The 25437-nt window shown below is 38.1% G+C and overlaps 1 protein-coding gene across 1 annotated transcript in view; it reads right to left on the reverse strand.

Annotated features, from left to right (window-relative positions):
• Positions 1-25437, reverse strand: part of LOC128029228 (glutamate receptor ionotropic, kainate 4) — a 307696-nt gene that overhangs the window by 57695 nt on the left and 224564 nt on the right. The window contains exons 9-10 of the mRNA XM_052616871.1: positions 3266-3427; positions 357-509 (exon numbers count right to left, since the gene is read on the reverse strand). Coding sequence (XP_052472831.1) covers positions 357-509; positions 3266-3427 — 315 coding nt within the window. The remainder of the gene's footprint in view (positions 1-356; positions 510-3265; positions 3428-25437) is intronic.

Genomic DNA, 25437 nt, shown 5'->3' on the forward strand with positions numbered 1-25437 from the left:
ACGCCTGGGGTATCATGCGATCACAGCCACACAAGCTTTCAGTGCAGTATTGATTTATAGAGCTATGTGGATGGCAGAGCTCCTCACTGGATGCATTCACACAATGCTGGAAGCGGCTATAGATCGCCGAATGTCATGCATAAGATGATGCGGTAATGACAAGCTGATGGTCTTTAATCTTTAATGGCTGAGTAAGACACAGTGTCTCAGTTTCACAGATTCTGCTGAAGGCTGCAGTTCTGATGAAGGTTTGTGGGCTGCAGTGGAACAGAGAGCAAAAACTAAATGATGAATGAGCCTGCAACGGCAGCAGGCGAGATGATTGGCAGTTCGTGGGCTCTCCCCGTGGTTCTTACCATCCTCAGGTAGTTCATCAGACTTGTGCCGTGCTCCCAGATCTTAGAGGACTTGCAGGAGAGCTGCGTGGCTCCTACGTTCTGGCTACGGTTCAGCTCCTGCACGGCTGCCACCACCGTGTGTACCGCATCAAACAGCAGCGCTGACGAAAGCTGGAACAAACACACACACACAAACACACACACACACACACATAAGAGTAAACATGTAGGTCGAGCAAACAGAAAGCAGTACAACCCAACTGGAGGCCGCTAGCTGAAACAGATACACATGTCATGGCCAAAAGTATGTTAACAAGTTTTAAATGAGCTTTTTTGGCTATTTAGCCATACAAATAAATATGTATTTAGCAGATGCTTTTATCCAAAGGGATTTACTGGCAAAAATCTATACAGTAGCTGTATACATACAATTCTATATGATCCAGATCACCCACTCCATCAGTTTTTTATTCCCCTTCCATCTGGCCATAGGTATAGATCACCTATGTGTAGGAAGACTAAGTAATTACAAGACTAAAGAATTTTGTTCTTATAGCTATACATGTTTTAAACACATCAACTATCGTCTTACGCTTATGCATGTGATGTGACTGTTTTTGATAATATTGTAATAAGCGTTTTAGACTTTTCGTTTATAATTTGACCCAAAAATCCCTCCATATTTATATACGCACCCTCTTTGAAAATTAATTTAGTCTCTGAGGACAAATAACTATCTATTTAAATAAAACCCATAAACTCGCTACATTAAATTAATTAAACATTTAATAAAAAGTCTGTAATATTTCATATTCAAAACGTTGGGGGCGCTAAGATTCTTTAACGGTTTTACGTTTCTTATGCTCATCAAGACTGCATTTATTTAATCAAAAATACAGTAAAAACAGTAATCTTGTGAAATTTTATTACAATTTAAAATAATTGTAAAACTGTGAAAAGATTATAATTATGTTTTCTATTTTAATTTTCTTTTTCTTTTATGTAATTCATTCTCGTGATGGAAAAGCCTAATTTAGAGCAACCATCACTCCAGTCTTCAGTTTCACGTCATCATTTTTGATTCAAATATGCGAGCAATTCTAATTTGTGCTCTAGAAACATTTCTAATAATTACTGTTGAAAGCAATTTTCCTGCTGCTTGACACTTTATGGAAACTAAAATACTTATTTGTTTTTGTTTTTTTAAATATATATATACCCATATATATATATATATATATAGCTCTGCGGCTATAAAATCAAATGCTCAAAAAAGCACATGGAAGGGGATGTTTGGGTGGTTGCATGCATTTGGCCATGTAGAACATCATTAAATCATTCAGACATTTCATCGTTGATCATTGTGATACAACTACCACTTCCTTTGCCCCCTCAGCCCATGGAACTGAATTACTGACCAATTTAATTACATCAGATGGCGTGCTAATGCACTGCAGCAAAGGCTGTGGAGTTTCCTTTTCTTCTGACATCCATTACGGTGCTAAAGCTTTCTGTAATGAGGATATGTTATGCTGCATTATGGAACAGCGCAGCAGCTTAGAGGAGGTGGAGATGTGTGTGTGTGTATGTGTCGTGAGGGAAGATTGAATGTGTTTGTGACTAAAATAGCAGTCTGTGTAAATTTTGTTGCTTACGTTTCTCTTCTTTCTATTCTGGTCACATTCAGGGAAATGTCCTGGCTGCTCTCATTAGGCGAATGTATAATGACAATGTGTGTGTGCTGCCGACTGAGACAGATATGCAGGTCTGCTGGTTACTCTCTGCACAGACTAGCCAGTCTAGTCTTTAGCTAATAAAGTCCAGGGTTTAAATATCTGTTCAGTTAGTGTCTCCTATATCAAACAAATTGGGCTAAGCTAGTTTTTAAGGCTTTGCATTTCTAGGCCAGTGTGTAACACAGAGCTGAGGCTCACTGTGGGGTTTAGACCTGTTCTCTCTCTTATCTGTCTGACTACAAATCATCTTCTAATTAATTAAAGATTAGACCTAATTAAATGAGAAATGCAACCAGGGCTAGTTTCTAAAAGCAGTAAGCATTTATTTTTCAAAAGACTTTCCTCTTCAGCTTTAACTGGAATACAGAAATGTAAAAGTAATTATTATGACTCACTTGCATACATTAGATAAAGAAATGCATTTCCACCCGATCTTTGATGTGTGTGTTTTTTTTTTGTTTTTTTTTTAGCTTCCCTGGATGTTTGATGGAGTACAGACTGGGACTAAGATCAGGAATAATTCATTATTCAGATGTTTTCATTTCCAAAGTATTAGAAATAACTGCTGATATGAACATGCAGGGTGCGTGTATTCCTCAGGGTAAGTATGTAAAAGTATGTGTGATGAATTATACAGCCATAGCCTCGACTTCAAGGTAAGCAAGGGGACATGGGTAATAGGCTCTTCCAAATTAATTAACATAGCATCACTGAGTTACAAATAAATAACTTATTTTGGAACACTGACATAAACATGAAAAGGGACAATTTTTTAAGTATAGTTCGCCCAAAATTTAAATTTTGTCATCATTTAGATACCCTTGTGTTGTTAAACCTTTCATTTGTCAGTAAAAGCTCAAATAAAATGTTACTGTGAAGGTCCAAGTTGCTCTTTACCATAAAATGAATGTCAATGTATGATGTCAAGCTCTAATAAGCAAAAAAAAAAAAAAAAAAAAATCATGCAACCTACAGTGAACATATGGCTAGTTTTATGATGTTTTTTTTTGTTCTTACAAACCATGACATGAAAATAGGCTGCTTGGACATTCTGTCTAACATCTTCTTTTTTGTTTCATGAAAGAAAGTAAATGATTTCATTTTGGGGTGAACTGTCTCTTTAACATTGATTCAGTCATGCATATTCAGCATTAACAAATAACTTTAACTTAAGAGTTTCTTTAGCCTTACTGGTGTTCCTGCAAAAGGAGCATGATCACAATTCTCCTGCCAGGATCGATTGAGGCTGAGGACGAAGTCCTGAAAGAAAGGATGTGTTCTGTTGAAGACTGAAAACCCGACGATGTTGACTCGCTGATCAGCTAAATCATCCAATCGTAGCAAAGAGAATTCCTGCAAGGGAAGAAAAAAACTTTCGAGTTAATTCACCAATATGAGTGCTACTTATCAAGATGCCAGGCTCAGATCCCTTGTCGAATCTAAACAACCTAATGATGCCCATAGGAAGTAAAACAATATCGTCAGGCTCATTAACAAGCACTGAGGTAATTCTGCCAATTCCTTGGCCAAGTAATTACATTCAGCAAAAGTTAATGCTAAGGAGAGCAAATCCCAGCAGCTATTGTGCTTCAGATCCCATGAGGAGCACTTTGAAGATCATGCGGAAGCCGGTGAAAAAAGGTCCGCAGTGTTGTCAGTCTGCATCCCGGCACGTGCACTACATCTGCAGAAGGTTAATAGCGATGTCCCTGCAGTTCCTGCTGACACTTTTACAGTCTATGACTCTGTCACAGTCACAGGCTCAGGGGACACTGATGAGGTGAAGAGGAAGAGGAGTTATAGTGCTGGACCCATGACACTGATAGAATAAGATGACGTGAGAAGATAAAAGAGGCAAGGGGAGAAGAAATGAGACAAGAAAAGACATGATGAGAAGAGACAGGATAAATTGAGACTCTTCTCGGGGGAAAAGAAAATTGGATGAGAAATAACAAGATAAAATGAGATGACACTACATGCGATAGGCTGAAAAATAAAGAGATAAATTGAGAACTAATGGCTCGTTTCCACAGAGCGGTACGGTTCAGTACAGTACACTTCCGTAAGCAATTATTTCCATTTCCATTGTCAGAAGTTGTGAATGCTACCAAAATAGCAAACCACATCATGCCACTTTTTTGGGACCCTTCCATAGTGGTACCTATCACAGCAGTCCCGTACCTAATGACACAGACTAGAAGAGAATAAGTGACAGAATGATCTTCTTGTCTCAACTCTCGTATCTTGTCTTATTTAATAGACAAGACAAAGAGTTGAAACAAGAAGAGACACGATGAGATAAAATGTAAAGAGAAGTGAAAAAGACTTGAGAATGAGATGAGGTGAGACTAAATAAGAGAATAAAACAAAAAGAGAGAGAGAATATAAGATCAGGAAGTGTGTTGAAGCCATGTGGGGAAGAGGGGTCAGTAAATTATCCTGACACACACAGCAGCAAATCCCCAGGCTTACATGAGGTAGTATGCAGTAAGACTGAAGCACCTCATATCAAAGACACCACAATCTTGTCCTCTCATTACAAACACAAAGCCAGATGAGGACAGCCACTCGGGCCAGGTTAGCGCACACCGCATAGGATTAAAGCCTCTGCCGAGAGGACAGGAAGAAAAGGAAAGGAGCGCAGTGTCATGGGAGTGCAGAGACAAAATATGCACTGCAGAGCTTCAACAGACAGTTTTTTTTTTCAGAGGAAACCAGAGGGAAAGAGACCGCTGAATCTTTCTGTAGATAACAGAAGCTCCTCTCTTCTTATTTTAAGCGGTGGAGCGGCCTCTCTGATTCACTGAAGAATGACCATGTCAGCTTTTGATTTGAATAAAGGCCTGCCTCCTGCTCTGATGACAACACAATGCTACAAAACAACATCAAAACATGCTCAGATAGTCCTGGTGAGAGATGCAAGGCTAATTCCATAAAAAAAATCAAACCCTACAACAACTAAATCAAGCAAAATATGTAAATATACCCCCTCCAGCATTAAAACCTTTCATTTAAATTTCTCACAATCACTGCAAAGTGTCAAACTTTAAACTAAATTAAAAAGAGCAAATGATGAAACACTTTTCATTAGCAAACAATTTTGAGACATATTTAATATATTAGAACCCGGAAGCTACAATCTGTTACTGGCGTAAACAAACAAACAAACAAAACATCAGAGCAATGCTGCTGCCAAATCATAATCCTACTGATATGGCTATGTATATAATTTTTTATTGTAAATGGACTCATATTGATTAGCATATTACAGTGTGCGAACAGTTGACCCTTCTGTACTCCCTGGTATAGTCCGACAAGCCCGACGGGAACGGACCTGTAATTACTCTCAGAGCACATGTTAATACTTCATTAAAACAGAGACAGTGGAAATGAGCCAGTCATTAACTGTGGCCCACTTTGTGCCACTCATACACGACACGAAAGGTCACCGAATGTCCCGCAGCATGCATGGAGGGTGTGCAAGTGTGATTGAGCAGACACTTCAGCATTTGCTAAAAATGAACTGCCCACTAATAGAATTGAATTGAATGTACTTAAAAATGTAAGGTATAAAAATAAAATACTGCCTTCATCAATAACTGCTGCCACAACCAATAGAAAATATACTCAAATTTATATTTCAATTCAGTGTAGCACAATGTTATACCCACCAGGCAAATAGCACTGACTTTGGTGACTAGGGCATAATCTAAATAAGCCTAATTTGCATAGTAAGGAGTCGTGTTTTGCTCTGAAAAAAAAGAAAAAAGAATAATACTTTATTTAAAATTCTCACAGTGCTACGCTACTTCAGCACACCTGGCTAAACTGGACTGCAAGTGGTCAGTGAACAAGACGGTTTTTGTGCCAAAATACCACAAATCACATAAAAACCAAACACACAAAATGTTCTTCAACTGTTTGACCAGCATATGAGAAGAAGCATCTGGGAGACTGTTGGACCCCTGGGACAGCAGCTGGTCCTGATCTCTGGCAGGTTGACTGAAGAGAGACAAGAAGAGAGGACAAGAAAGAGAGAGAGGGAGGTAAGAGACTGGATAGAGGGGAGGGAAGAAAGGTGAGGCCCTGACAGGCTGCGATGAGCCCCCTGACACAGCCTGTCACCTGAAGATCAATCAGAAAAGCAGAACCTGGGCCAGCTTGCTGCTTCACCGCTGGCAGACTCTCACACAAACATACGAGAAAGCACACATGCATATTGTTTGTTGTAGTACAGCAAAACAGTGTTTGGAATAATGAGCTCCCGGAAGAAATGCTAAACCTCAATAGCAGTAGAGGGTCGGAACAGGTCTGGCACCCAAACTGATTTCAACCTCCAAAGACATTATATGTTTAACTGACAATCTAAAGAGGACAAAATCTGACAATATTATATTCATCATGACAAATAAAGGCATTCCCACAGGTTCAGAGTATAAATAGAAATAAACTAAAAGTAACTCTTTGGTGGTCTCCAAAATATGTTTCCCTACTATACAGGAGATGGAAAATGTACTATGTAAAATGTCCAAATTCACATTTTTATAAAACAGCAGATCAAAAGTACCAGGATGACCTACTACTTCAGGTGAGATTCCGGACTGCTGAAACAATGGCTGTGAAGATGTATTTCCAACAAATTTCATTTACATTTACATTTTCAAAAAATAAATAAAATAAATAATAATAATAATAATAATAATAATAATAATAATAATAATAATAATTATTATTATTATATATATATATATATATATATATATATATATATATATACAGTGGTTCCCAACCATTTTCAGCTTGCTGCCCACACAACCAAACACGTATGTTTGCACGGCCCACTTCAGAAAAATTAACTGACCCCACTATTGTTGGGTTAATAACTAAGTACTCATAAGCTAGACTGTTAACTGTATTAATTGAATAAACAAGGGCTGTGCGATATGAAAAAAAAAACAAACAAACAATCACGATTTCTTTGATCAATTTTGCGATTGTGACACACTTGTTGTCACAATCGATTGTTGATTGTGATATGCTTTTACAGTCATAAATTCAGGATTAATTTGAAACATATTTCCAAAAGAAGACCAATTAGAGCTTTATCAAAAAGTTGTAACGTCTCTAGAACAGACATAAGTCCAAATTATCACTATAGTAAAGATGTAACAAAATGTATAGACCTATGGCAAAAAATAAATAAATCCCATGTCCAGGGACTTTATTTTTTATTTTTAGCCATGCATTGTTCATAGGGCTCATTAATTGTAGCGGTGCCTCAGGTGTCTGCAGTGTGTATACAGTATGTCTATGCAGTCAGCAGCTAGAGCGCATAAATATAACGTGAAAGCACATTAAAATAATGCACAGGTACAAATCTCTCTGTTCGTACGCAGATTTCCTTTGCGCTGTCACAAAACCAGACGTAATTGCTCAGATACGAGCTGCTCTGCGTGGAGAGAGTGTGCGCACTTAAAACGTGTCTCCTCACTTAAACTGTGTCCTGTGCACTCACAACTCTCTCTATGCTCATGTGTTAGATATTAATTATTTTTATTTTTTTATTTCTAGCCTTTTACCGCGTGCCGTGTGAACGCTCTGATCCTTTAACATGGGCTCGGAAAAAAGGCGCATCATAGAAAGTGTGTGAACCTGGAGTTAGGAATATGCCCAGTCTGTTCTGTTCTCGCGATAGGCGCAATGCATTCTGATTTGCTCGGATAGCATACTGTGGGAGGTCAGGGCCGTGGAAAATCGTGCTATAAAGCGATTTAGAAATCGTGATTTTATGACGATTTCTATTAATTGCACAGCACTAGAATGGACTGGAAATGAACAGAAAATAACTCGGACTGGCACCGCTCAGCAAAACGGGAATACCAGATCCAGGCAGAGCTCGGCAGCGGGTAGATAGTCACTGGAGCAAGCAGTCAGGAGGAAACACAACAGCCATTTATGCATGTTTGAATTTGTTGTTCTGTAGCATATGCAGCAAAAATATCTAAGATAATTTGGTGGTTTATTCTTAAACCAATCAGCGAGATCAAATAGTGGAAGCATAGTAAGAGTTGAATATTTATTTTTTGTTATTTAATTATATACTGTATATGAAATGATGTTATGTTATGACTTAGACATTTTTACATATATTAACAATATTATTTCTTTTAATAGTAATTGGCGGCCCACCTGCAATACTACCAGCGACCCACTAGGGGGCCGCGGACCACAGGTTGAAAACCACTGTGTGTGTATATATATATATATATATATATATATATATATATATATATATATATATATATATATATATATATATATATATATATATAATACAGCTAATGCTGGTCACTTTCATGATGCTTCCAAACCTTTGCAAATCATATATTTCGAGCCAGTCATTCAGAGTTACAATATTTCATTAAAGTGAGTCTTTGTTATATCATAACTTTTGAAATGCTTAGATATTTTGGTTGTTTGTCATTAGGGGTGATCTCTGTGAACTCATGTCTATATAGGTTCTACCTGATCTCCAATCAGTTAAAGAAAATGTTAAATGACACATTTGTATAATATAAAGGAAGGGTTATAGCTATTATTCTCTTATTGGTCTGAATATAGAAATACTGAATAATTTTGCAATGCAAATGGTTCAACTGACACTTTGCATCTGATTTGGTGTCATGATTGGTCAGCTCACATGTCAAACAAGCTCCTTGCAAAGTATCGAATTAAAAGTTTCAAAAAGCTTCATTTTTCCCATCACAAAATAACAGCTGAGGGAGTGACTGCAAATTCTTTCTCTCTCCTTACCAGCATAATTTCCCCCTCTTTTCTTAAGTGAATTTTTCTTTTGCTATTAAGAGCAAATGGGAATGTAAAAGTGATATGTTAAAGTTATAGTTCATATTCACCACTATAAAAGTTTACCCAACTATGATGAGTGTAGTGATTGTAGTGTTGAATTACGTTTTAAATGGCCGCAAAGTAATAACTTATTCAAAAGAAGTGCCTACTCAAAAAGGAAGCAATTTCAGATGAACTTGAGTCCAATCCCAACTATTAAGTGACTCACTTAATGTGCTATAATCAAATAGTGGGCGGGTTGAAACCAATATTTAGGTGTTCGTTGTGGGTGTTAATTGATTTCTAGTGAGGTGCTGTGTCATTATGTAGAAGATGCTGGTGTTGGGATGTTCAGAGTTGCTTGCTGTGAACATCCTTCATGGTGTTGGTGGAAAAGTACCAAGAGAGAATAAAACAGACTTTCTGTCTGACAAGAGGAGACAGATAGTGTCTTTCACTCACTGAATCACTCATTCATTAAGAGATTTACTCACTGATGCATAGTATTATTGACTTGGTGGTTTGTTCGCTCACTACTGCACCTGCTCAATCAAATAAACTGAGCACTGAGGAATAATACAAAATAACATTTCTAATCATATTTTTTTCTGCGCATACATAAGACAAATTCTGGTGAATATACACTCCATTTGCAGCACAAACTGACTTTGTGATGGCTAAGGCTTAAAGAAAAACCCAAGAAAAGGCACTTAAATACCAAATCTTGTGAGAGGGAATGCTTGTAATACACTTGTATTAACTGGCATGTAAATTCATGCCATGAATCAAAGAGAGGGATCCCTGCTGACTGCTAATGATTATAGTTGTTGACAGTGCTGAGTACATTGTGGAAAGAGTTCGTTCTCCCTCTCTTTCGCTCTCACACACTAGATGGCTGGACACGTGATAGGATTACTATGCGTGAGCCTGTATTTTGCAGTCATCTCATTGCTTAGACTGGGAGAATGGATTCACAGTCTGACATTCACAACAAATCTATGTGGGATATATATATATGTTCTAGCCCATGGAATATTGCAATGTGACTTAAATCTATAGCAAAATTCAGGAGTAAAAAAAAAAAAAAAAAACATGCAGTGCAAAGCTACATCTTCATAGCAGAGACCAGATGCATAAACATAGTCACTATATTAAGACTGTAAAGTATTGTGTAAGTTTGTAAAGCTGCAATAAAACAGAAGTGACAGATCATATAATGATGCATATCAGAGTGAAACAGAGTATAAAAAATGATGGGGGGGGGGACTGGTTCTATTCAGTCATTTTTAAATAAAAAAAGAAAAAAAGAAAGAAACAGTTCTAAGATTGAGATCGCAGCCAACTGAAAAGAAGAGGTGTAAAGTGGTGTTTGAAGTGGACTAAATGATTGGAAAATCTGGCATACTTCTCCAAAGAAAGAAGCATTTGGAAAAAATGATAGAATTAATTTTCCTTTCATGCTGACTTTAAGTTTCATGCTACAACTAAAGCAGACGAGATAATCATTTTATGTGTGCTCCATGCTGCCGTTTGAAGTGGAAGATATTGTTTTATCAAATATGAGATGACCAAAGGACAAACACACACACACACACACACACACACACACACACACACACACACACACACACACACACACACACACACACACACACACACACACGCACACACACACACACACACACACACACACACACACTTATATTTAATATATATGTGTGACCAGATGCTCTCCTCCCATGTTTGTATGGATACTAATGATTTAATTAGAATTTGCCGCCTACAAATTTCCTTTTAGTTGGGGTGACGCGTCGTTTCCGATTAGGCTATAAATAGCGCATTTCCATTCATGTCGAGATGTACGTCACCTCCGATTGAGTCGGGGGTTCCCATTTGCTTCCAACGTGCGGGTGATTTGACTGCGGCTGTATGCCAGCTTTTGCGTGCTCCTGAAATGATTTCTTTCGGTAAGCTGTTATTGCAGTTATTTGTGGGAACCAGCTCTCTGGTTGGGATTCTGACGAGTGGGTATGGGTCTTTCGTGTATTTCAGGCACATGTAAACCAACGTGTGACGCTACAGGATCAAAACAAATCAACGAGCGATCTAGAGTGGTTTGTTTTAAGTGATTGACATGGTTCTATCGGCGGGTGAGTCTTTTCCTTATTGGGTCGAGACCATTGGGCATTCAGGCGGGCATTTAACCATTGTGTTTCCCTTCTAAGGTGTCTGAGATCTTTTCCTCTCTGCCTTTCTTCCGTATTTAATGCGAGGAATCGCCGTTGTCCTAACCTACTGTTTTGTGGTTTTTGTCTGTTTCATTTAGTCTGATTTGTAAGAGTGGTTTGTTATGTGGGTTGGATGATGTTATTAGTAATTTGTTTTGTTTTTTTTGTTTCTTTGTTTTGAGATTGTGTTAGTGTGAATTATAGTTTTCAGTGAAGTGTTTTTGGATTATTAGTATTTGTGTTTTTTTGCTGTTTATATTGACTTCATTGTGAGTTTTCTAATCGTGATCTTTTTCTTTTTTTGTGTGTGTGTGAGCAACTGTAAACTCTCTTTCTGCTAGATGCCAGGGGCTTCAGTCAGGAATCCTCCTTTTCCTCAGCGTGCTGGTGGTGGTTTTGAACACTGGGTGCTGTGTGCAGTGAGACGCACCGATTTTGTGTGTGAGTGATAAGTTTACTCTACAGTGTGTGGTTTGGTTCCTTGTTCTTTAGCCCGTGGCTGAAAAGCTTTTGAGTGTAAGGTTTTATTGTATGTTTATTTTGTAGTGATTGACTTTTGAATGATTGTAAAACTCCTCTGCCTCTATAACACATACATTCGATGGTCAGATGCCGTGAGGAGTTTTGCCTGGTACGCCCGGTTTACTCCTGTCTGCTTTTAATAATAAAGAACTCCTTTTGTATGATTTGCATGTCTGTTCCTTACTAGTGCAACGAACTTGTGTGTCTTAAGATAAAGGGTATCATTCATTCTCTGATGTCAGAGTGGCGTAGTCGGTTTTTGTAAAGTTGCAGTTATTCTATTCTAAAAAGCTAGGCCCTAGTGCCCCACGAATTACGAGCTCCCCTCCTTCTGCCACATATGTCTTATTTCTCTTATAATCACATTTTTTTACAAACAGATCATTGCGTCTTAAAGCTCAAAATGATGGAGTAATTCACATAAGCTTTAATTTTTACTCTTCACAAAATTATAGGCCTACAACAACAGTTAATCTGACACAAAACATATTACACTACCGACAGAATAATTTAGTGCACTTGATTAATCTAGTGTCCACAAGTGTCTTCATAAATACTGCATACACTGTTGGCACTAGTTTAAAATTCCAACCTGTACAGGAAACAAAATTGCATTGTGTGGTTTAAATTATTACAAATTAATGACCTCTGATAGCATGAACAAGGTCTGAGGTATAGTAACAGAGTGCATAACCACTTATATTATGTCAGCACTCTGAAAAATGCTTGTATACCTTTGTGCAAATTGGTTTGTGTGTGTGTATGTTTGTGTGAACAAGGAAATGAGACAAGGCCGCAGATTTCAGGGGAAAGGTGATCTGTCTAAATTGAGGGAAATAATCCTGGAATTATCACTTTGAGTAGCCCTTGGCATGTTCTTATCAGTCTCTAGAGGCCAAACAGCTCTCTTGTCACTCACCTGCCCACATCATACTTTTGATACTTACAAAGTCAGAGGGTGACATCTCTGTCTCACGTCCGCAAAAATGAAATGATTAATAATGAAAACAACTGATAACAAATTAATTATCAATTAGATGAGTCTATGCCATTTATATGAGCTGTTGCATAAAAACGAGCAAACAATGAATAAAAGCAATGCTTACACCAATAAAACATAATAAAATAAGAGTGCATACTCCAATAAAACATACTAAAATAATCTTTGTTTTAATAACAACTTTTTTTTTTTACACTGAAGATATATTTACTTTATCTGTTTTTTATAGCCTTCAGTTCACACATTGGAGAATGATATTGGGCAGGAAGTACAACAGGTAGGCTATTCATTAACATACATTATTTATTTGTTTTAAAGGGGTCATATGACATTGTTAAAATATAATATGTTTAATATGACATCTGGATTTGGTGTAATGCTGTGTTTATGTGGATGAAAATACAAAATCTTTCCACACAGTGATGTAGACATGTGGGGCGTGTTTAAACAAGGCATTTTAAGAAGGCATGGTCAAGTCTTAACTTTTATAAAGAATATCTCTTTGGGTTTGAGACTTCATTCTTTGCAACTTTAGGGATCTTTTTTTATGCACAAACAGTTTGTACCACTCCAAAGAAAAAGGATGACCCCTTTAAATATGATTAATCTTTTCAAATCTAGCTTAACTGATTATAATCATTAGTTCCAGCCCTACAAGTAATTTGCTGAAAGTCTACAATTTTTTTATATACTTTAATAAAGAATACAAATCTTAAGGAAGAAAGTGGCAGAATATCCAATTCTGTCCTCCGATGTATTGACCTCTTTATTATTATTGGTGTAGGTGGTGTTTCTGAGTGCGAACTGCCTTGTTTAACCTCTATCTTAAGCAAACCACTGACTTTATGCCATTTCATTCTGTTAAATTGTGTCTTGAAGCAATAAAGTTTTGGTTTGGCATATGTCTCTTTGTCAAATAAGACACTAATCGACAACAGAGCTGTCGTTCAGCATCACAGACAGCTCACATTGCACAAGATGGTTATTTTACACCTTCCCCACATTTGTTAAGCCAAAACTAATCCATTGACAAATGTTCCATGTGAACAGTGGAGAGAAACTGACAGTGATAGTTAGATGTTACAAAAGTAGCTGGGACACATTAAATTATGCAAATATAACTAGTAGAAATGACAACAGAAAAGCTAATTATTCTGCTATTGGGTTTTCGTGTGGGGTTATTAGTTTTGTCTACGTCTCACAGTGAGGTTGATATTGCTATACTGGCTGTATACTGTATGAAAACAGAAGCCAACCAGCTCAGGGGTCCCCCAGGGATCTGTAATTGATCCCATGCTGTTATCTCCAAATCTCTTCTCAATGCAGCTGGACCAGCTCCACCTCACCTTTCATCAGAAATAATGGTCTGTCTTGCATGCTGTCCAACACCTGAGATTAAATCACAACTGGACAGAACAGCTCTTTATCTCACCATCAATATGACAGTCATGAAGCTCTCACTACTGACATGCAGACAGACCTTATTTAAGATTATTTTAGATGATATTTTATTTTACAGCATTAGTCTCTGATACACTCACTCTGTGTTAAATGTTCAATTTATTTTTGAAATTTTGACATTTGGCATTCATTTGATTCTTTTTTTTGGTCATGTATATCAAGATAGCATCTATCAAAAGTTTTATTCAAATTAATTTTTTAGTCTCACTGTATACACATATTATGATTAAAACTAAAATTCTTTAAAAGGGTCATCTAATGCAATTTTAAGTTTTCCTTTCTTTTTGGAGTGTTACAAGCTGATGCATAGATAAGTGCATAGATGAGATCGCTGAAGTTGCAAGATTTAAGTCTCAAACCAAAAGAGATATTCTTTATCAAAGTTAAGACTGCCACACCCCCCTAAAATGGCTCATTCAAACACACCCTCACGTGTCTACATCATTATGAGGTATTTGCGTAATGCCGCCTAAATGACCATGCAAAGAAAGAAGTTGTGGTTTCAGTAACCGCAGTTAGTGTTGAAGTAGCCATGTCAGGGAGATGCTGTGTGTATCTAGGGCCTTCAGAAAGTACTGTAGATGCATTTAGGAATCTTAAAGATTACTTACAAGTTACAACAGAACCGCAACACGTTTTGTGAACCTAGGAGAGGAGGTAAATCTGACTTTGCTACGACAATATGGCACTCCTGAATCATCTACTGTAAGTATGTTTTGTTATTAGTTTAAGAATTTGCTATTGACTGTCCCAGTTCTGAGTTTTGCACATTGTGTGTGTGTGTGTTTGTGTGTGTGTATGTGTGCACACTCTCATGTGTGTGTGTGAGGGAGAGAGAGACAGGGTCACATCACAATGGAGTCAGCATTCTTAACCGTCTGTAGCTTGTGTACTGCAGTGCAAACACATACAAGCTTCATCACTGTGTCTGTCACATAACTCTGTTCCCCTTTCGGTCTTGAACTGATGGTAAAACTAAGGCATTATTAACTGTCTTTACATTTATTTTGAAAGATGCAGTGCATGCAATGTTCCGCAAATCTCAATGCAGTGGGTAAGATGGCCAATCAGAGCAGACTGCGCTTGTCAGAAGGAGGAACTTTGTAGAAAACTACGTGTTTTAGAGGGAGGGGGGGGGGGGGGAGGGGGCGGCATAGAGGACCTACAATAATGTACAGTATTTCAAAAAATATTGTGTTTTTTGACCATTAAATTATGTTAACATTCTGTTACACCAAATACACTAAATAATTATCTTTAACACCACATGACATCGATATATATATATATATATCACACATACTCCGTGTGCAGTGCGTATGCGTTGCATATTTTTTTACGCACCCATGTTAACGGATTCCAGTAGCGTTCCAGGAGCGTTGCGTCTGCAGCAGTAAAGCGATCGTTTATGTCTGAGAATGCACTCGAACGCGAACGAACGCGTCCTGTGTGAAGCACATCGAGTCCGTGCTGCACCACACTGCAGACGGAGTATGTGACGGAGTAAGGTTGTACCAGTGGGCCCTGTTTGAAATTGTTTAATTTGCATATGCGCTTATTTTTATTTATTTGTGCTATTTACACAATATTTAAGTTTTTAAGTTTTCTAAATTAGACGCGGTCACTTTAAGAGACGATGAACGCATCCAATATAATACAGATTCCTTTTTTTTCCTCAACTGTTTACTTTCACTTAAGAAATAACTGACAGTTTTTTTCGAGCATAATTTCCAAGGTGGATATTTTGACATATTTCGTATATATTTGTCGGCACTAGAGCAAAAATAAGCAAATTCGATGTTCAAGCGTTTTGATCAAAACACTTGAAAACGCTTTTATTTTTAGCGTCTCGAGACGCCTTTCTCTGCGTGAACCCTGAACACCAGAACACCGCGAGTACTGAATTGTGCTCTTTCATTTCTTTTTGTTTGTTCAAACTGCGATTTGTATTTGTTCGTTCAGTTGCAGGAGGGACTTCGAGTGGAACTTCGCAGAAGAGAGCTCGGTTCAGTGTCGGCTCTCTCTCCAGGGCCGTATTAAGACAGTATGGTGCCCCTGGGCACTATACCTCAAATGCTATACTTAAGGTGATTTCTCAAATCAAATGTAATTGATTAACTTGTCCAACTACCGTATTTTTCTGACAATAAGTCGCACCTAAGTTTAAGTCGCATCAGTCCAAAAATATGTCCTGACAAGGAAAAAAACATATATAAGTCGCACTGGACTATAAGTCACATTTATTTAGAACCAAGAACCAAGAGAAAACATTACCGTCTACAGCTGCGAGAGGGCGCTCTATGATTTCAGTGTAGACTACAGGAGCACTGAGCAGCATAGGGCACCCTCTCGTTGCTGTAGACGAAATGTTTTAACTTTAACTTCAATGGTAAACAGGGAGAGCAAGCAAGAGTGCAGTCAATCGCTTCTGTGTCATTGTCGTCCTGAGCTCATTCTTCACTCGTTTAAAAAAAAAAAACTTTCGATCCCTGGAACATTTTGAATTGTAAACATCTAGCGTCCTTGTCTTTCTTTAACTTTTTTTTTGCAAAACCACTAAATTGACATCTGTCCATTTTGATTCTTTTTCTGTAGCCGTTAAAAAAATTACACAAAAATTACGCGCGGCGTAATTGTTGTGGACCAACTCAACTCTGACAGATTGGGGGGGGTACTGATAGTGGTCATGTAATGTAAGTGGTCATGTAATCTTTATTTATTTATAATTTATTATTATTATTATTGTTGTTAAGTTAGTGTTCATAAACGAGTTATGTATGGTCTTTTAAGAATTTCAAGTTAATAAAAAAAAACAATTTACGAAAAATATTTTTAAAGCTTGTGTCATGTGGTGCCCCCCTACCTGTTGTGAATGGTTGGTGCCCCTGGGCACTGGCCCAAGTGCCCTTATGGATAATCCGGCTCTGCTCTCTCTCTCCGCACCGAACACAGCACAGGAGTAACCAGCTACTCTGTTCAGCTTTTCCGCTTCTTATTTTTGGATGCTTTAATGTTTACGCGGTAAGGCTTAAAAACACGTGAGAAAGATAAGCTTTCGTGACGATGCGCAGCAGTGGTCCGTCAACTGTCCTGACCATCTTTTTAGTCTGGCCTCAGCCAGTCGGTTAAATAAAATATCAAGGTGAAAGTCATCATAGCTTGCTTAGTATGGACCCAGCTCCGAACCCAACTTTGAGAATAGATTAACGGCGATATTTTTTTTATCGCCCGATAAGAGACTCGCGTTAACGCAGCACGTTAACGCTGATAACGGCCCACCACTAATATATATACAGAGAGAGAGAGAGAGAAAGAGAAGAGAAGAGAGATGGCAAAGTGATATTAGAGACATAAAAAAGCAAAAATACAGTAAAGTAGTCATGCCACAAACATATGTGACATATATATGTAATAAATCGCTTGATCGATCATAAGCATGTATTCCAAAGAGTTGTTTAATAATCATGTAATAATACAGTAATAATAAGAAGAAAACTGAAAACTAAGAAGCCTGAGCACAGCTAATTGATAATTTTAGAGTAATAGAATATAATTTCAGACCCATTTACCCTTATTACAGATCGTCCAAGGCAAGACCGGACATGTAGAGAGAATCGAACAAACCCTCAATCGTTCAAGGAAGGGACTGGCTACTGGCATCGCTTGCAGCTAATGAACTCAATATAGCAGGTGCCAGAGACCAGGCACTGCTTCATGTTTTTCTCAGCCGAAAAATAAAAGATTGATCTTTTAGCACTTTCACTGAAATGAATCCCCCAATTGTGTAATTAGCGCAAACGTGGATTAGGAGGTCTCAAACACTTTACATAATTATAAAACAGTGAAGTTGTAAATCATCTGCTTATTGCCTGAGGGACACTTATGAACGGTTTTTTCTGGGAAGAACGAATGCAGTCCATGCTTATCTGCGCTTTGGTTTAACGGCAGGAACTTTCAGCAAGTGCTATCAGCTCAATACAGTTGTCAACAGGGAGTAATCAAGGCCACAGAGGAAGTATGACTGCAATCAAGTCGACAGAAATGAATCAATATGCAACAATGCTTAAGACAAGCAACACCAGTTAGCCAGAGTTTGCGGCTAAAAAGAATGACAATTTTTAGCAAATATCTCAACATGGCCATTGGATCTGTGCATAACATAGTTGACTGTAATAGCACTGGAAAGAAATGCACGATGGCCCCCAAATAGTATAGCATTGCTTACAAGCTTTCATTACCTCTTAAATAGCATATAATTAAATGTACAAGCTGCAAATATCAGGCAAATTTATAGTCTTTCTGATCACGTACTATTACAGTGCTTCTTTCATTACACACTCTATTGACCGCTGAGCTTTACATCCATCCAAACAGACAAGCAGAAACCATGAAAGGTCCTCACGCTTGAATAATGATTTCTGTGTATTGATAAGCATGATACGGACTTTGGCTTCCATAATCAGTGCAAACGACTTTGCTCAGACCTCACAGATCCATGTGTTGCGAACCTGAACGCTCTTAATGTGTTCAAGGGTTGTTCCACCATGTCACTGCATTGAAGGAGCCCAAGAGGGTTGAAAATTGATACAGATGAGTTGATTTGGATATTCAGGAGCTAAGTTGGTTGTAAATGAGGTCAGCAAATAGGACAGGATTAATCTTTTCCACGTAAAGTCGAATGTAAAGAAACATAAAATGTACAGAAATTCATGCAATGTTTTTAAAATGAAAATAAGAATTGAAAATGAAATTGAATATTGGCTTGACAAAAGCTAGTTTTGAACAGACAGACAGTTTATCTTCCTGTCATTCCAATTTAACTTCAACTCAACAATTCGATTAAAATTCACATTTTAAACATGTTTCAGCCAGTTACTGACAATGTAGAAACTTCAAATCAATCCCATGTGAGATTCAATTATGATTCTGCTCTTAAAGGATTAGTTCACCCAAAAATCTAAATTATGTCATTAATAAATCACCCTCTGTTACATGCATGTATTCTAATTTCTCCCACTTGTTGCTATATTCCGTTTTATTAATAAATTCCCCTTTTTGATCGAGCCGTTGTGTCATCCCTCTTTTGTGTTATAGCAGTGGCTGTAACACCCTCATGTAGTTCCAAACCCGTAAGACCTCAGTTTATCTTCAGAACACAGTTTAAGATATTTTAGATTTAGTCCGAGAGCTCTCAGTCCCTCCATTGAAACTGTGTACGGTCTACTGTCCATGTCCAGAAAGGTAAGAAAAACATCATCAAAGTTGTCCATGTGACATCAGAGGGTCAGTTAGAATTTTTTTAAGCATCGAAAATACATTTTGGTCCAAAAATAGCAAAAAACTTTCATCTTTATTCATCATTGTCTTCTCTTCCGGGTCTGTTGTGAGAGAGTTCAAAACACAGCAGTTTGTGATATCTGGTTCGCGAACGAATCATTCGATGTGACCGGATCTTTTTGAACCAGTTCACCAAATCGCACTGAATCATTTTAAACGGTTCGTGTCTCCAATACGCATTAATCCACAAATGACTTAAGCTGTTAACTTTTTTAATGTGGCTGACACTCCCTCTGAGTTAAGACAAACCAATATCCCGGAGTAATTCATTTACCTAAACAGTACACTGACTGAACTGCTGTGAAGAGAGAACTGAAGATGAACACAGAGCCGAGCCAGATAACGAACAACAGACTGACTCGTTCACAAGTCAAGTACCGGTTGCATCGGTATTCGGATCACCATTAGTTCTTTCGGACAGTTCGATTCAACAAACCGGTTGAGGATAACGGTTCACCGTTTTTTTTTTTTTGTACTCAACGTAATGGTGTCATTGGCGATGATTGCCCTTCATTCAAGCCTTCGGTTTACCTGGGCTCATAACATTAGCACAGAATCAGTTCAGAATCAATCAGCAAAAGAATCAGTTCGGTTCAGACGCTCTGTGTGTCGGTCTGCTTCAAGCTGAATCACACAACACATGCGCAGTATCATCAGCTCCTCGGCTCTCGAATCGGACGTGTCTGAAAGAAACAGTTCTTGACTCAAGAACGAGTCAAACTTTTGTTAGTTATTAATGACATCATTTAGATTTTTGGGGGAACTAACCCTTTAAAAGGTAGCTGTCTGTGTAGATATAACAACAAAGCAACACATGCTGCTCTGATCCCTGCTTGAAGCTCTGCGGTGATGACATGTCTGACAGGGCGCATCAGGACCATGTGGCAGGGAATTTAAACATGAAGAACAAAACAAACAGAAGACAGCAAGGGAGAGAGAGATAGAGAAAAAGAGTGGCAGCTGACGACAAGCATAATATGTGGAGAGGGGGCCCAATGCGTAGCTCTGATGAGCAACCTTCAAATGAGATCAGAGACCCCCAGCAGTTGATGCAACTTAGCTGATGTGATTTATTTAATCCAGTCGAGTAGTTTGGAACTAAGGAGAACAAATCACTTTGATGGAATTCATGGTGGAGACGAAGGAGTGGAGAGAGAGACAGGCCTGTTTCACATAGCTGCTGAAGCTCACAGCATTTCTGCTGTGTAACTGTGGCTTAAACAAAAACAAAAAAACATTTCTGATTTCTGAGTTACTATATTGAGGATTTGCTTTGATAATGGCCATAAATTATATAAAGTGTTATCGGGAGTTGGCTATTGAGAATTATTACAAACTTCATATTCATCATATTTACATCATATTTACATTCAAATGGTAATTAATCTAGTCAGAGAGCTCAGAATGAGTCATCGGGCTCACATCGGTGGCAGTTTGCCCGATTCAACATGTTGAATCGCTGTCGGGGCTGTCGGGACCATCGGCGAGAGTGAGAACTCTGATTGGATGTTCAGTTTAACGAATGAGTCAGTGCCGGAGAATTAAAGCGAAAGTGATAAAAACAAGCATGTAAATGAAGGAGGTACAGACAGAAGGCTGTTTAAATGTTACATGATCATTCCAAATCATTCTAATACGCGAATGTTTTCATAACAACATGAGCCACTTCAAATGATTGAAGTGATCAACGTTACTGATATTGAAAATGGTAAGCAAGCGCTGCTTTCTTTACGTTTTGTATATCTGCGTTTTTCTTGTCTATCTTTGTTTGTACTTTTGAATGACAAATATATACTATTAATAGCTGCTGATAAAGGCAGTTAATTCCTCTCACACATGCACAGAACGCACGTGTTAGTTTGCCGTCGGCTGTAGTCTGCATGGGTGTGTTTCGAGCGCAGCTTTTTGGTCCGTCGCTGCCGATGTGAGGTGACAACATCGCTGGCCTTCGTTGCCGCTAGTTCTTTGAAGTCGAATTGGTGTGTCCCACCTTTAAAATTCAAAATGATCATTTTCTCACCCATATTGTCACAAACTCAAATGGCTTTCCTTTGCACATTCAAAAGATGACATTTTGAATAATGTTACAGCTCCATACAATGAAAGTCCAAAACGATTAGGAACATTTAAGTTTAACTGTTTTACGTTCACGTCAATGGTTTCGAATCAACTGAATTTTTTTTTTTTTCTTTTTTTTTTATATATATACTTTCTCCAAAAATATCTTCCTTTGTGTTCTGTGTCCCTTTAAAGAACAGTTCTCTCCAACTATGAAATCAAAGATGCTTTAGGAAATGTATTCCACCCTAAGGCATCTTTCTCCATAAATATCAACTGACAGAGCTGTATTTACGTCCACTCTCACTAATAGGACAGATGGGTAGGGTTCTTGACACGCAGCATCAAAACAACACAGAGGCACTGCTCGCGGTGCTCCATGATAAATAGAAACTCTTTTTGGTGATTGTGTGATCATGGCTAATTCAGACAGAGCCATTATCTGAATCAAGCGATTGTTTCTTGATTATTCATGACTTTCTCCTCTACAAGGCCCTTCCCTGCAGCTGGTTTGCTGAATTAATGTTTCAAGGAGCACATGGTCTATCTCATAAGCCCTTATCAGCTAAATCTGGTAAAGATAGATTTATAAGCAAGGAATTCATTTGTTCCTTGAGGCTGGTGCGCATCTCCTTGCAATCTATTTAATGGTAGCCAAATGACGAGCATAATTGCTCATTAGTCTCTAGGGGCCATCATGCGGGCCACCTTGTATGTGCATCAAAAGTGAGTAGGACACATACAAGCACACATACACACACACACACACACACACACACAAAGCGAGCAAGCTGGAGAGAGAAAGAGTCAGTTTCCTGATGAAAAGAGTAGAGGAAGCTAATGCCGCAGAACAGCTGATTAGGCCTCTTTACCAGGTCAGCTGTACATCTTTCACCTCGGCCCAGTGCTGGATGCCGAGCTGAATTATAGGGGGTAAACAGAGTAGACGGCTTGGGCTGATGGGAGTAGACGGCCTTGGTGAGCTGCCCTGGTCAAGTCTGTCTTTCTTCATTTCCCCTCTATCAGCTTCTGTGAGGAGATCGGACCATGAGGAGACCCCGGCAAGCTTACCACTGACCCTGCATAATTCTCTCTCTCTCTCTAACGTATACACACACGCACACACACAAAACGTATACACACAGCACATAAAAGGCCAGTCAGCACTTTTAGTGGAAAGGACACTCCAAAATGAGTCTGTTTTATGCAGCGGGAGATCACAGAGCATGAATAAATGAAGAATAGCAGATGGTCCCACACACACACACACACACACACACACACACACACACACACACACACACACACACACATCCACATACACTAACAAATGTTTGTTTTATATAATGCTCTGTACTTTGCATGGACTTCTATTGTTTTTAAAGTGAGCTCATTGTTTTAAATAGAACCTTACACCTAAAAAAATATTAGATATTAAAAATATTAGAAAAAATTTAGATTCTAATGAACACAATATTTAGCCCTTTTACTAAGCCGATTTCGTTACAGGCTGTTGGCAAGTAATGGAAGGTTGTATTTTTCTTGCAGGGGCATTTGGTCCCTGCAAAGAAAACAAAGGTGCAGTCACATTTGTGATGGAAATCCAGTTATTTCAATAGGAATCCAAGCGATTTTGAATTTGGCATAAGGGCAAAAGATTTCTTTATGCAGATTTTAGAACCGGTCCAAGTTAGTCACGCAATACTGCGCTGACTGACAGAAAGCTGAATGGTTTAAGCAGTACTACTGACAACAGGCAACAGACCTTTTTGGCCCCAAAAATGTAAAAAGTATCATTATCAAAAATCATTAAGTGTGGCCTGCTTCCTGAAATAAATAACTGACTCGGTGTAGTCCGAGTCACAAACTGATCATCCTAAAGAGCCAGTTCTTTGCATGAATCCAAAACATAAATAATAAAAGGCATAAAAGTGTAGCTCAAACCACAAAACAAATGACTGTATTGAATAGTTTAAAAAGGTTCGTTATAAATGTACGTAATATCTTATAAATTTGATTTCCATTGGCCAGCCGTGTAGAAAATTTATTTTTAAGAGTGTAGATAACAAATTCCTTGGTAAACACCAAGGTTTAATGTCAGATGTAACCAACATATCAGTTTGATGACAAGATGTATGCCACTTTTCTTTCTGTCCCCTACCAGTAACTTGAAATGATTAAAAAACAAATTACACAGGCGAGTGGCATGGCAGCCCATTCATCAGTGTCATGTGAGGCTGGGCCTCATGGGGCTGCTGAGGAGACTTCGAGAGCGGCCAGTAATGACAAAACCCCTCCATGCTCCACAGAAATACAGCTGCTTGGTGTTACTGACCAGCTCTTTATTCAGTCTAATTTCCTTCCTCTTTCTCCCTTCCTGTCTCTCTCTACTGCTTGGTATCAAGTCTCTCCTGAACCTGGCTCACCGCTGTTACCTTGTGTCCTCTTCTTTACCTCTGAACACCCGCTAATGTTTGCTCTCCGTGAGTACGACTTTAATAGCCTTTTTAACAAAGGCCCCTGCTGTTTACAAACCATGAAGAAACCTTCCCTTTCTGCACTTATCTCTGGAAAAAAAATCCTTCCTGCTGGATAATGCTCCAAAATTTAAACGGTGGAACAAATAATAGAAAGAGAAACTGGTCTCGTTAATTACCAGCAGTGATTTAAGTCTGGCCCGTTTTCAAAAACCTGGACCAAAGGATAGTGTGTACTCATCCCCCTATCATCCAAGATGTTCATGTCTTTCTTTCTTCAGTAGCAAAGAAATTAAGGTTTTTGTGGACAACATTCCAGGATTTTTCTCTAAATAATGGGACTTCAATGGGAGCCAAAAGGCTGAAGGTCCGGCTTCAAAGGACTCTACACGATCCCAGCTGAGGAATGATGGTCTTATCTTGCAAAACAATCAGTGATTTTCTTAAAAAAACAAAAAAACAATGTATATACTTTTTAAACACAAGTGACCGTCTTGCACTAGTTCGACTTCATGCATTACGTAGTCACATTGGAAAGGTAATGCATGATGTAGGCGGAAACACCAACCTGGTGTTTGCAAAGCAAACGTGCAGAGAAAGTCTCATGCCCTGTACAAAAATGTAAAACAACGATGTTGGACGATTTTGAAGTTGGAAAAAAATATCCCTACTACCTGTCAGGTATCACTGAAATTTATGTCCTGAGAAATATCTTTAGAAACTGCTCTGTAAAAGAGGATAAATAACTGAGACTTGCAAGAATCAAGTATTTCTGTCATCACTTGTTCACATTCACACACAAAAAATATATATTTTGGAGATTGTTTCAATTGTTTTTGTCAATAAGATTTGCCAATTAAAGCCAATAGGGTCCAAAACAACAATGGTCCGCTCTGACTCTTATTGAATGAATGAATGACTTTATTGACATAGTACAAATACAACGAGATTGGATGCAATACTTTGCGTGCATAGTAAAAAAAAATACAAAATAATTTTCAATAATCTAAACAGTACACAGATGACAGGATCTGTGACAAAACACTACACACAGAAGACGTCTCACATTCATAGTTTTGCACAGACGAAAAAAATACAAATAAAAATTGCATTTGGAACGATATGATGACGAGTAATTTAAATGATGACAGAATCGTCATTTTGGTATGAACAACTGCTTTAACTTGAAAAAATAAAAATAAAATTAAGTACACTTTGTCAAAAATAGGCTATACTTGAGAATAGAAAAAAAAAAGCAAGAACAAAATATATTTCTTTGTAAAGCTTGTGGTTAATATGCAATTAATCTAATCCTCGAGTTCGTAATGTCTTCTTCACAAGGAAGTCTATAATTACATCCGTGAATCGAATCTGAGGGACCTTCATCAATTTTTCTCATCATATTCTCTATTCATGTTCGGCAATGCATGTGAT

This window comes from Carassius gibelio, chromosome A15 (genome assembly GCF_023724105.1).
Source record: "Carassius gibelio isolate Cgi1373 ecotype wild population from Czech Republic chromosome A15, carGib1.2-hapl.c, whole genome shotgun sequence".
Lineage (NCBI taxonomy): Eukaryota > Metazoa > Chordata > Actinopteri > Cypriniformes > Cyprinidae > Carassius > Carassius gibelio.